The following is a 13,917-nucleotide window of genomic DNA, read 5'->3' on the forward strand; positions in this document are numbered from 1 at the left end:
GTGTGCAGGGCAGTTTATTTCACGCACCGAACAAAGAAGTTAGCAGTCTTGGGAATTGCCAAGATAAAATCGCCATAATGTTCTCATCAATTCTGGGAAAAGCCACAACAATGTAAAAAGGTGACCTTCAAATCTAGTCTGTTGCCCAAGGTATCTGGCAGGTGAACCTTGAAACCTATAGGGGGAAGTATAAAACCCTTGAGCCCTCCACATGGGCCACTCAGACTAGCTGAGTTGCCTGCTTATGCTATATGCTAAGTGTATACTTAATAAATTTGCTTGTTTTGCTTTCTTAACAAATTTGTTTGCTTTGCGTCAACACTGCTTTCTGTTACTCGTCTGAATTCTCTCTCACAAGCGTGATAAGAGCCAGGCAGGGTGAGCCTCCTCCAATTGGGGCAACTCCCTGTTAACAAATAAATCACATTCCCTGCCTTCTAAAAGTCTCAGTATTTCCAAAATATCATTTCATATTTAAATAATTGTTCCTGATTACAAAATTAGTTAAGAAAGGAAAACTTACTTTAAAATGTCTATTAAATTATCTTTAATACTAGTGGCCTGGTGCATGAAATTTGTGCACATTAAAAGGGAATTCATTAGGTGGAATATTTTAATATTGTTATTTGCCCTTTCTCTATAATAAAAGTGTCAGAGATGAAAGAAAATTAGTAAAATGTGTATGAAAATCTCCCTCCTGTCAGAGTCTGGGGCACACCGCAGGACCCAGAGTCAAGTCCTCGCCCACCCGCACGCCTCGAAATTGTGTGAGACCCAGACCCGGTTGGCCCCATCCCCGTCAAGCCCCACAAGGTGGGGGGGGGGGGACAGCTTCAGGTCCCCCGTCAAGTCCCACTGGGCAGAGGTGCAGCCTCAGGTTCCCTAGCCCCGGCGCTGGGGCTTGGGGCACGGCCTCAGGGCCCCCGGCCTGGCCTCAGGTTTCCTGGCCCTGGCCCGAGGGCGTGATGACCATTTGCATATTAGCTCTTTATTATATAGGAAACTCATGTTTAACTTAAATTAGATAGGGCTCATAGCACTTACAAATATCACATAGATCGGATTTGGCTTTTTATAATTTTAAAGTACTTTACACATTCCAGCCGAAATTCAATCTATAATCAAACATGGTGCTGAACAGGTAGGTATCCTCTGTCTGAAGTAACTTCTAGTTAAGGTCACAATTAAACAGATGTTCTAAACATTGTATACCAAGAATTAACCTCATTCCTCAGACCGCAAACACAAGAAAGAAATAGTAAATCCTACTTTTCCACTTCTTAGATAAGTGAGGGACCATCAGTCTCCACCAAGCCATCCTCTTGCTCTAACATCCACAAGAGAACAACTGTATTTTACTTTATTATTTCCATAAAGTCACTTAAAGCAGATTACTTAGAAGTTAGCTCAGGCCAGGAAAATGTCTTGTTACTGTAAGGCTTAACTATATCTTTTTCCTTTTTTAAAAAATATTTTTTATTGAGTTTTTACAGAGAGGAAGGGAGAAGGATAGAGAGTTAGAAACATCGATGAGAGAGAAACATCGATCAGCTGCCTCCTGCACACCTCCTACTGGGGATGTGCCCACAACCAAGATACGTGCCCTTGACTGGAATCGAACCTGGGACCTTTCAGTCTGAAGGCTGACACTCTATCCACTAAGCCAAACCAGTTAGGGCATATCTTTTCTTAAAAAATATTTTTTTTATTGATTTCAGAGAGGAAGGGAGAGGTAGAGTTAGAAACATTAATGATGAAGAGAGAATCATTGATCAGTTGCATCCCGCAACCCACAACCTGGGTATGTGCCCTGACTGGGAATCAAACAATGAACTCCTGATTCATAGGTCTATGCTCAACTACTGAGCCACACCGGCTGGGCAGGTCTAACTATATCTTAATCCAGATTATAAAAAACATTCAAAAAATTAATGTTAGAAATCATTTTTAAAAAAAGAATATAAGTCATAGCAAACACAATACTACAGCTGAATATATAAAGATATTAGATATGTTAAAAGAATCCAAACACATAAAAATCTAGGTTAAGTCAATTGTTAAAAAAATGAAAACAAGATATAAAAAGCAAAACTCAAGAAATAATGGAACCAACAAGAATACTAGGGAACTAGTTAACACTTTATGGAAAATAAAAATGTTGGTCAAAAAAGATTATCAAATAGAATTCCTAAATTTTATAACCAATGACAAGTAAAACTAGGCATCATAGCCCTGACTGGTTTGGCTCAGTGGATAGAGCATCGGCGTGTGGACTGAACGGTCCCAGGTTCAATTCCAGTCGAGGGCATGTACCTTGGTTGCGGGCAAATCCCCAGGGGGGAGTATGCAGGAGGCAGCTGGTCGATGTTTCTCTCTCATCGATGTTTCTAGCTCTCTATCCCTTTCCCTTCCTCTCTGTAAAAAATCAATAAAATATATTAAAAAAACAAACAAAAAAAACTAGGCATCATAAAATATTAATACATGCCACCATGGTACAAATCTTAGGCTCCATTCAACTGAAAACAAACTTACTGATTCAGTAAGTGTGATGATTTGCTTTGTTATGATGGACAGGCTGATGAGGCATTGTTGATAAATGAACCTCTGTGAGGCCATGAAGCCTACCCTTCTGTTACCAGATATCATGGTAGCTGATGAATTAACTTGTTACTGGTATATTCATCCTCCCAGTAACAAGATTTAAAACTTTGAGCCATTTCTGTCTCTTTCTTCTACCTCTAATTAATCTGCCAAATTTTGCTTACTTTTATTTTCACATCATCCAGACATCTATTATGCCTCCTTTACATTCTTATTGTCATTGTCCTGGTTCAGATTACTAATGTAACCTCACCTACAATTTCACTTCCCCACCAAATCCTTTACCTTTTTATAAATTAAAAATAAATTGTTTAAAAGTAAAATTTTTAAAAAACAAAAACCAAACATCTTTATCGGCCCCTGACAAAATTAATTCCAACACCATAGATTAGCATTCTAACTTTCTATGCTATGTCCTTGACCTGTCTACCTCTATTCCTTTATCTCCTGCTTCCTAGTATTTTCCCACATTGTCCCAAGCTGTTCCCTCCCACAAGTATGCTCCTTCCCTACCCCAAACACCTATTTCCATTTCAATCAGCGACCCTTCAGGGTCTAAATCAAATGTGACTTCCAAAAGCCTTGCTGGGTCCTCGTCTAGCTGAAAGTACCTTCCTCTCCCTCCCATCTTCCATAGTGTTTCATGCACATGTCTCCAATGGCAAAATTTGTTCTGTATGACAGTTATGTATCTACTAGAGGCCGGGTGCACAAAAATTTGTGCACTGGGGGGGAGGGGGAAGGTCCCTCAGCCCGGCCTGTGCCCTCTCATAGTCTGGGACCCCTTGGGGGATGACCATCTGCTGGCTGAGGCCTGCTCCCCAGGGGACTGGGCCTAAGCTGGCAAGTGGACATCCCTCTGGAAGCCTGGCAGCCATCGGGGGATGTCCACTTGCCAGTGGGGAGCAGACCTAAGCTGCAGTCGGACATCCTTAGCACTGCTGAGGAGGCAGGAATGGCTCCCACCACCACCGCTGTACTGGCAGCCATCAGCCTGACTTGTGGCTGAGCACAGCTCCTTCATGTGGGAGCTCAATGCAGGAGGACAACTCCTGCATTGAGCGTCTACTCCCTGGTGGTGTGTGTCATAGTGACCAGTCATTCCCAGTCTTTCTGCTGTTAGGGTCAGTTTGCATATTACCCTTTTACTATATAGGATAGAGGCCAGGTGCACGGGTGGGGGCCAGCTGGTTTGCCCTGAAGGGTGTTCCGGATCAGGGTGGGGGTCCTGCTTGGGTGCCTGGCCAGCCTGGATGAGGGACTGATGGCTGTTTTCAGACTGCCCGCACCCCCTTCAGGGTGGGGGTCTGCACTGGGGTGCCTGGCCAGCCTGGATGAGGGGCTGATGGCTGTTTTCAGGCAGGCCAAGCCTGCAACTGAAGCTCCCAGTCTCTTCTTTATTTACTTATTTTTTTATTCTGGGATTTATTTACCTTCTGCAATTGAAACTTTGTTGTGGCTCCAGCTCTGAGGCCAGCTGGCTGACAGCAGGTATCTGGGGTTTGTTTAGCTTCTATAATTGCAACATTGTTGCATCCGGAGCTCAGAGCTGGGCTGCGGCAGGCGGGGAACCTTGGCTTCCTCCATCACTGGAGCAAGCAACCCTCTTGCTTGCTTCAGCTGCCTGGCTGCCGGCCGCCATCTTGGTTGGCAGTTAATTTGTATATCCTGCTCATTAGCCAATGGGAAGCATGTCGGAGGTATGGTTAACTACCATGTTTGTCTATTATTAGATAGGATGTGCTTCTACTATGTTGTAAGATCCAATTTATCTCTGCACTACTTAGCACAATGCACATACCACAGTAAGAGCTAGACAAAAATCTCATTGAATAAGTGAATAAATCAGCCAGTCACTTTTTAGTACAGTGGCAAATGGTCCAATTCTTGCTGGCATGCTAAAACAATTGGTATCCATAAGGTTGGCTCTAAATACTCTGATGATTAAATTATATCCAGTCTACTGTTTCACAAGGCAGAAATAAGAACAACACTTTAGAAACATTACCATCAACATGGTTAGGACAAAATCAAGTTTGACACTAGTCTTCTATTACCTGAAAAATTTACTTAACTTGAACAATTCATTACCTTGCTCATCCTGAATAAATAACACATTACTATGCAGATAAATATATACAGATATGCACTTTAATGTAAAAACAGTACTACAGGGATAAGCTATAGCCATGAAAACACAGAAACCCATTTTTCATTGTATCAGGAATAGCTTTTTAAAATATAAGATTGACTATATCATTTCCTTATTTTTATCCCTCCCCCCACAATTTTTTAAAAATCCTTCCATAGCTTTAAATTTTAAGCACACATTCAGAGCATCCATCCTACTTTCCAAATCTCCATTTTTCCAAACACCTATAACTGAATCTCCCAGCACCTCTTGAACTTCAAATTTCATCCCCTTGTACCACACTATGTTCTTTTCTCTACCTGGAATGGTATACTTTACCTCTTTTTCCTAAAACTATTCATCCTTCAAGTTCAGGGCCCAGCTGAAACATTGTATATATTAACACTTGTATTTATCCCACTGGATGGTGATTATGCAGCGTGGTGTGTAAGGTCATTATAGCCTTAGAGCTAGCACTGTTCTGATACAATAACTATTTTGTTGAATGCATGAAAATTTTCTTTGACTACTGGTTTCATTTCTCTTTCATTTTAAACATAATGAAAAGAAACCTAGTAGCATTTTTCTTTTTTTCTTTGTTAGGCTCTATTTAACAATGAAATAAAGAGTAAAGGCAAAAGGAAGAGTACAACGTAATTCCCAACTTTCCTCAAAAGGGCTAAAGTACCTTCAATTCCTGTAACATTTATATCCAATATACCATTTATCTACCTTGCACAATTTTGTAATTTTGATAGTTTTATATGTGTTACCAATATGGTTTTCTAAGTTCTTTGATGACAGGGGCATATTTCATACTTATCACATATTCCTCATACAGCCTAGTCTGAAGGAATTACAAGGTGTTTTGTAAGTAGAAGCTGGTTTGCTTCTTTAGAGTTTAATCACAATGGAAACTTTCTACTTGTAGTCTTCTGGGTTAAATGGCTCATTTAAGCATGTAATTTTTTTAAAATGCACATTTTATTAATATTTAAAAAGACACTGCAGACACTCACAAAAAGGACAAGTAATTTAATGTACCTTGAGAAGCTTTCACAATATTATTATGTTTTCTTTCCATCAAAGCAGATAATGGTACTATAGCACTTTCCATAATATAAGAATTACTTTTCTGGTGGCTTATACAGCCAACTCAGCACCTGGCACTGTGTTATATGTTCAACTAGCACTTGTTGTTGCAGTTCTCTATGACCAATTATGTCACTATAGTTGAAAATAAGCAAAAGATCCTATTAGGTAACATGCAACCTACTATTCCACTTAAAAGTAAATAGTATGAAAAATAAACATCGACTCTACTAAAAATGAATGTAGATACACTGTATTAGTGGTATTATATTAACTGAAAGGCTCTAGCACCAATTTTTACATTTTTTTCCTCATCGAAAATTGTTGCTGAGTCTTTTGTTGGAGAATAGCAACAATCATGATTTACTTCCAAAATGTTATCATGAAAGTGTTCTAAAAATAATGAAATAAAGCCCTTCCCCCAACTATTCCTGCATATATTTTTTCTTACATTAATTTTAACTAGAAATTTCTAATTTACTTTAAATACCAAAAGATCAGCCTCTGATTAAAATATGACATATGAATTTGAATTCAGTGAGGAAAGAAAATTCATTTGCTGCCACAGAAGTGTTATGATTTCTAAATTATTACTACTACTGATTCTAGTTAGTATCTGTCCCTAAAAGAAAGAGTCACTTAAGGGAAATGTTTTCACTTTCTGGGAAGTGACTTCTTAGTGGGTAGCAAATCAATTTATTGGGTCATGACCACCATTAATTTTTAATGAAAAAGAATAAAATAGGACATATTAGAGTGTATCACAGTCAATTGAGGTGAATGAATGAGTAGGTGTATGTATGACTGAGTTTGTATGAATGGTCAAGATGTAAAATGGAGTCCCAATAAAAATACTGAATATGACTGTTATTCTTTATTCTTTTCAAGAGATAACAGTCTGTGCAAACATGCATTCATCTTACTGATATATTTTCTTTCTTAAGATTCCTTTTACACACACTTTAATTACTCCCCTTTCTTTACCTATTGTACTTTGAGCTCAGTTTTTTTTAGTTCCTGATTGTAGATTAAGTTGATAGAATACACTTTTCCGGGCTTAATTCAAAATATGTTTAGAAATTTTAATAACCAGGGTGACCATATAATTTATTGTCCAATCCAAGACACTTACGAAAGAGGCACTATTATTTGGTTGGAAAAATAGGGCTAAAACAATGTGTATGGTGATTATATTAATAACTTAGTAACATTGTGCTTTTAATACTGCCAGTATATAAAGTATATCACTTAATTAAAATATGAAGTACAAAAAAGCCAATAGTTAAAAATCCAAAGGCATTAAATATGAACTATGGAATTTCTAATTTTAATGAAAATTAAATGTTCTTATTAGACTGCATAAGGAATTAACCAGGAACCAATTTGTATGAGCATGTAAAACAATCTACAGAGAACAAAACCTGTAAAAGAAGTCTACCAAGAGTGCAGTCTATATTAATTGGAATAAATTTTGAATTAGAAGTATGCCTTGAATTTACCATACAGTATATAAAGCAAACCCTTTGGCACTAGTCTCTTTAGACAAAAATCCATTTAAAAATAAAAGTAAAACAGCTTCATAAATAATTATTCACAATTGAAGGCACATGGAAATTAAACAATTTATTTGAACCTACCCAATGGATGATAAACTGGGTCAGTTCTGGGCAAAATTTTAATCTGTGAAGTTTATTCTTTTTTGGCAAATTAACTCTGTCCCAAGAATGGCTACCTCTTCCATCTCTTCAATTCCAAAGATTTACTACTTTCTTCATCATTTCCTTTTACTAAAATTAGGAAGAATGTTACATTTTAATTTGTATTTGTGATCATATAAGTTAGTTTTGATGTTACACAATTCTGGCATTTCAAGCATCTCTTAATTTTAACTCTTAAGAAAAAAAAAATATTTAAGGCGCCTGATTCCCAGCTCTGTGTTCTTTCAACCTCATTTTCATTTTGACTCCACAGAGGAAGGGTCCATGAATGATAACCTTCAAAAAATATGCGAAGCCTATATACAGAAACAATTTTATCCTTGGATGAATGAATGCATGTTTCTGGGGTGAACCATGGCTTTTATAAAATTCTCAAAGGGGTCAATGACTCCCCCCAAATTGAGAACCATTATATGAGAAGTATTTGAGTAACCTGACTGATGTGGCTCAGTGGCTAAGTGTCACCCAGGAACCAGGAGGTCAGGGCACAAGCCCAGGTCGCAGGCTTGATTTCCAGTAGGGGGCATGCAGGAGGCAGCCAACCAATGATTCTCTCTCATCATTGATGTTTCTCTCTCTCTCTCTCCTTCTTCCTTCCTCTCCCTGAAATCAATAAAATATATATATTTTTAAAAGAAGTATTTGAGTCACCCTCGTTTTGCAGTGGTTACAGGGTTGATCTGTGGACCAAAGGGTCAAGGGGTTGAATCCCAGTGAAGGGCAGGCTTGATCCTTGGCCCTGGGTTAGGACACACGCCAGAGGCAACCAATTGATGTGTCTCCCCCGACCCCCGAACCCCCACTTTCTTCTAAAAAAAAAAAAAAAACAAGGAAAAAATATCCTTGGGTGAGGATTAAAAATAAAAAAAAACTCACAAAAAAAGCATTTGAGTCATCAGTAAATAATTATTTGGGGAAGCTGAGAGGCATCTTTTCAGTTTATTCAGGCCAGTTAGAATATTCCTCTCTCCTCAAAAGGCTGCCAGTTCCCATAGAACAGGCCAGGAGCTGGTGGCTTCTAAGAAAATTTGGGATTTTTTTATTCTATCACAGATAACCAAGCAGACCTTTAGCATTTAGTCTTGGTTTATCTAAGTTTTTTCTTCAAGAGTAGGCCACATAATTAAAATCTACATGAATGGAGACTGAACTAGGAACACAGATTCTAGACATTCTTATGGAGGATTTAGTCCTATCTATTTTCCTTTTACATTATCCCAGTTTTGTGATATAATTGGATTAAAGTAAGGTTTTTAAAAAATGATTTTGTATTTTATTCCTCAAAACACTATGTACATACTCTTGAAAAATACTGCTTTTTACTCATATGAATTGATGAATCCCTTATAAGACAACTTCTGTATAGCTCCCCTTACAGTACCAGTGGAACCCTCCAGGACCAAAGGTTGGGACCACTGCTTTATATCAGTGAAACTGATATTGGCAAAGAGAATAGGCATGTGAAGTTTAAATATAATAAAGAATATTCTCTATTTAGAAAACGAAAACATTATTGAAGCTGATTTGTTATATTTATTTTTTAAATATGTTTTTATTGATTTTTAGAGAGAGAGGAAGGGAGAGGGATAGAAACATTGATGAGAGAGACATTGATCAGCTGCCTCCTGCACGCCCTCTACTGGGAATCGAGCCCACAATCCGGGCATGGGGACCTCTTGGTTCATAGGTCCATTCTCAAAAAACTTCTTAGTTGGCATGAATAAGCAGCAAGGACATCACCTATATAGCTCTACTGGTCAAGAAAACTTTAAACATCAGGGGGAAAGTTTCAGAACTTCCAAGAAAATAAAGTATAAGTTTTTTGTTTTTCTTAAAAGTGGATATGGGCTGTGGGAAATACCCCACACTTTCTTCAGCTTTTCATTTCCCTTCTCTTTATCTTAGGACTGCCAAACGCTTTATATTTTTAACACGTCCGATATATTGGTTTGTATTTAATGATATTTTAAAGATAACAGCCCCCTTTTTTCCTGATGCCCAAAGAAATGTATTCCCATTCATCTTATATTACTTATTTCTCTAATCATGAAATTTTTTAGACAATGGAATGTTTATTAGAATGCACCTTTGGTCAATGAAGAGTTACTATCAATTATTTATAAGCAGTTAGTTCTATGTTTTACAAGATTTTCACATGAGCTAAAAGCATCTTTTAATGGACTACAAAATCTGTACTAATACATCTGACTTGGTGAATATTTGAGTAATGTATCTGAATTGACAGAATAGAACATTTTCTAAAGTCCTCTGAAATCTAATCCAGGCCTAACCATTTTTTGGATCCTTGCGTTTACAAATTAGACTCTAGTTTATTCAGTCTCACCAGAATGCTCCCCACCTTAAACCCAACTTTATTTTAGGATTTTCAATTACTTTCATTCTATATGTGGCAGATAATAGTGATTAAAACAAAGGTCTAGTCAGCCTTGATTTGAATTTCAAATTTCAATAATTTGAAATTTATTTATTAATAACTACATAAGTTTGGGCAACTTAAGTTCTCTAAGCCTTGGTGTTTCTGGTAAAACTGAGAGAATTACAGGACATACAACTCATGGTGGCTATAAAGATAGATGTTAAGTATATAAACTTCAATAAAAGTTAGTGACTATGATAACAATGATGATTTTGTTTCTACCACCTTTCATTTTCACTGCTTCCCTGCCTCTACTGTCTGTAATCACCTTTCAAGTTTGATGAAGGTGGGAGTAATATAATTAAAACTAAAACCTCAGAGTAGGAGTAAAACTCTATTTCCCTCCTTTTAATATAAATGGTCAACAGTCATCCCTAGTCATTTGTATATCAAGTCAAATGACAAAGCAAAGCAGCAGAAGAAAGAAATTAGTATGAATACAAGTATTTCTTTGGTAGTAAGAACACACTGATGTAAGCCATAGGAAGATATGAGAAAGAACAAAAAACTGGGAAGACAATAACTAGAAAACAGAAAGCAAGAGAAATAAAAAGACTGGAAGGAGAATTTTAGGTGAAAGAATTAATGTAGATATATTTAGTAAAGATAGTATATTTTAAGATGTAAGATAATGGTATTTGCTAAAGCAGAGTACCTTGAAAAGCTACAAATGAAAAGAGCAACACATTTTGTTGTGTAAGCAGCAGTGCTATACATGAGTAAGCTAATAAAAATTTCACAAACTAGCAATAGGAAGAGGTATCTGCTAACCAACCAAAAATAACACAGATATGTGCATGTTAACATTCATGTGGGTAGCTATATTTATTTATCCTAAAGACAGTGCAGGGGCAGTGAAAGAAAAATTTATTCAATTGTTAACATGGGCCATTACTAAGGCCTGCCCCTTTAAAGATTTTACCTATAGACTAATAAAAACTCATTAGTTCGCTTAGCTTTCTAATCAAGCTACATAGCTGAAATTTCATGATAATTTCCTTTCTTATCTAAAAAACATTTCCCCAAGCTAGAATTACAATTTCTTTTTTTATAAACCAAAAAGAATCTATTAACAAAAATAAAGTCAAAAGTCAAAAATAGTATAATTTATTGATCAATGGGAATAATATATACTCAAAAGTTCCATTCCTCTATTGGGTGGTATTTTTCTCCTAAGTCAATAAGAGCCAAAAAAACCCCCCCAAAAAACAAACAAAAAAACTTGTTTAAACTTATATCTACCAGTTTACAAGTTGCTACAACTTAATGTGTATTCAGACTCAACTGCTGCGTACCAAAGAAAGCCATAAATATCATCTAAAATAGCACCAGTCTGTTGAGAAAAAAAGTGCATGGTATCAAACAGACTTGCTGTGTTATCTGTTCAAACATACCTGTACCAGTCAAAAGTCCAGCACTCTTCTTTCGTACATAAGCGCGTAAGTGGTTGGACAGGCTAACAGCACTTGTAAACGTCGTATTGCAATGCACACATGTTCTAAGCTTCACAGGCATACCTATCATTCAAAAGAAAACTATAATCCAGTTCTCACTTCAAAAAGTGAAATTTTCTTAGCTAGAAGTGTGAAGAAAAGTAGCACAATATGGATGGTTTAAAAAGCGTTCACTGAATTAGCGTAAGGAGAGGAAATTTAGTTAATTATTATTAGTTTGTAGTTAGTATTTAGAGCCAACTCATGCTCTTAGGAAAGGTGGAAGAGAAGTGTCTTGAACCTTGGAATTTCTCTAGACTTAACACCTACTATCACTTTCTTGCAGATTTCTGTGTTAATGCAGATCATTTCCTAAACCTAAAATACAATCCTGTGATTTGGATAGCACAGCTCTGTTGAGAAGTTTCAAAGCTCACAACATTATCAATTTAAAAAAAATTAAAAAGTCTAGTTAACGAAGTGGTAACTGAAGAGTTTAACCCACAAAACCATAAAAGGCTCAATACTAAATTAGGCTTTCTGATGAAGGCTAGGTGAAAAGGTGGTAAAACCCACCACTGAACAGCTGTTAGACACAACATTTTATTTTCATTGTTCTGGGCAATCAATATTGGAAGTTAATGATTTGAGGTCTTTTGCTAAATTCTTTGTGTTAATAAATGATCAACAAACTAACATCTTAGTCATCACAGGAAAGAAAACATGTTGAAACAATAAGAAATCCCTAAGTTCTCAGACAACTCTCATTCTCCCAACACATTTCAATTGGTATCTTCAACATTATGCTTTATCTTTCTGAAGTGTACTACACCTTGATTAACACAGCTAACAGAAGCCCTTATAAGATAAACTATTTTTCAGACCACTTACAGAGCAAGGTAATCTTTCCTTAAATCAAAACTGCCTTACAAATATTTGGGCTGTCCCAATGTCTGCCCAAAGTAAACAAATCAACCATACAGTAATTTTATTCAGTATTAACCCACTGACCAACTTTTACCTTAAACACATTCAACTCAGGGCTAAAATGATGAGACTATCTAAGATAATCTTCAACATTCTTAACCTCCAAAAGAAACCTATAAAGACACAAATTTTTTCTAGTCCACAAGTATAAACCAGACTTAGCAATACCAAAAAAAGTTTGGATACTTTATCTACCACATCATTTGCCACACATACAAAATACTCCTTTGAAAATGAAAGAACTATTGTGCACAAGCACTACACTAAGCCATCTGTTCTGTTCCATTTGAACACTATTGTAAAAACTAAAGCCCCCCAAAAATGTTTCATACAACAACAGTTCTCCAAAACCAAACTATCCCAAGGTACAATGAGAAATTGGAAAGGGAGAAGTTTCTCTCAGTTTATCACCACACACAACAGGCACCAACCCACTCAGTTGAGTTTGTTTTGTTTTCACTTTGTACCACTGGCAAAAAAAAATATGACAGGTTTTCCTTTTGGATAATGTTATGCTTTTGAATGTCAACCTCCCATCCATAGAACCATGCCCCAGTCACAGCAAATTTTATTTTTACAGATCAGTTTTTTGTTTGTTTTTGCTTTTGTTCTCACCTTACATTTTGACCAAGAAATGAGGCACCGAGAATTCAGTACTGGTGAGCATCAACTGATGATTTTTATAGAAGTAACAGTATAACCAATTTCTGCTCTGCAAAAAAAGCAGCTTGAGAAGATTCAAAGAAAGTATTTTCTATAAATATTCCATTAAAATAAGCATAAGTAAATTGTTTAAATTATGTAAGATAGTCATAAATGTCCTCTTACCTGAGTGCATAGTCAAGTCTATTTTTTGTGGATGATACATCAATGAACTATCTTCATTTAAGGGAAGAACACATTTCTGAACAAATCTCTTTCTTGCAGTTTGATTATGGATCTTTTGAGGAAAGACAGCAGAATTCCTTTCTTCTCCCATCCTTTTATTTTTAAGCAGTTCTATCAATGTAAGAGACTGATTCCTTTTTCCACTGGGCAGTTCTGGTTTTTTTTCATCATATTCATTTAAGAAACTCAGCCCTTCTTCCTCTGATGCAGACACCGATAAAGCTTCAGTCTTTAGGCCATTATGGTATGCTTCAAGAGGTATAACATTTTGAGATAGAAAGTCATCATCACTTGATACAAGTTTTTGAGCTACAAATGGTCTGGGAATAATACGACGACTGTTCAATGCCTTTAAGATTTTTTCATATTTGTCTTCATTTTGCATCATCTCATTCAGAACACAGATTGGAGATTTGTGAGCATCCCATTTGGTCTTTCCAAGTCTTTTCAGGTGGCCTCTAACGTGATTTGATAATCCAATTTTAGTATCAAACCAACCTCCACAGAGCTGACAAGTGTGTTCAGAAGTGGTTTCAGACTTCTCTATAGCTAAAAAAAATTTTTTAAGAGTGATATCAGAATTTTTTTATAAACTGACCATCTTTAAAGCCAATTAACTCTGAAATA

General features: G+C 36.5%; 1 protein-coding gene across 8 annotated transcripts in view; it reads right to left on the reverse strand.

The window, feature by feature from the left end:
* The window catches only part of ZNF644 (zinc finger protein 644), a 114,318-nt gene that overhangs the window by 10,798 nt on the left and 89,603 nt on the right, over positions 1-13,917 (reverse strand). The window contains exons 3-5 of one of the 8 annotated variants that reach the window (XR_001512921.1): positions 13,231-13,839; positions 11,377-11,499; positions 7,465-7,614 (exon numbers count right to left, since the gene is read on the reverse strand). The exons of 2 other annotated variants lie outside the window; for them this stretch is intronic. Coding sequence is in view for 2 of the 6 variants with exons in the window: in XM_006758174.2 (XP_006758237.2) it covers positions 11,377-11,499; positions 13,231-13,839 (732 nt within the window). In the remaining 4 variants the exon portion in view is untranslated. Of the gene's footprint in view, positions 1-7,464; positions 7,615-11,376; positions 11,500-13,017; positions 13,130-13,230; positions 13,840-13,917 lie in introns of all 8 variants that reach the window. 5 more of the 8 variants (XR_001512922.1, XR_001512924.1, XR_001512923.1 and 2 more) reach the window with 5 other exon arrangements.

Source organism: Myotis davidii, unplaced genomic scaffold (genome assembly GCF_000327345.1).
Source record: "Myotis davidii unplaced genomic scaffold, ASM32734v1 scaffold674, whole genome shotgun sequence".
NCBI classification, from domain to species: Eukaryota; Metazoa; Chordata; class Mammalia; order Chiroptera; family Vespertilionidae; genus Myotis; species Myotis davidii.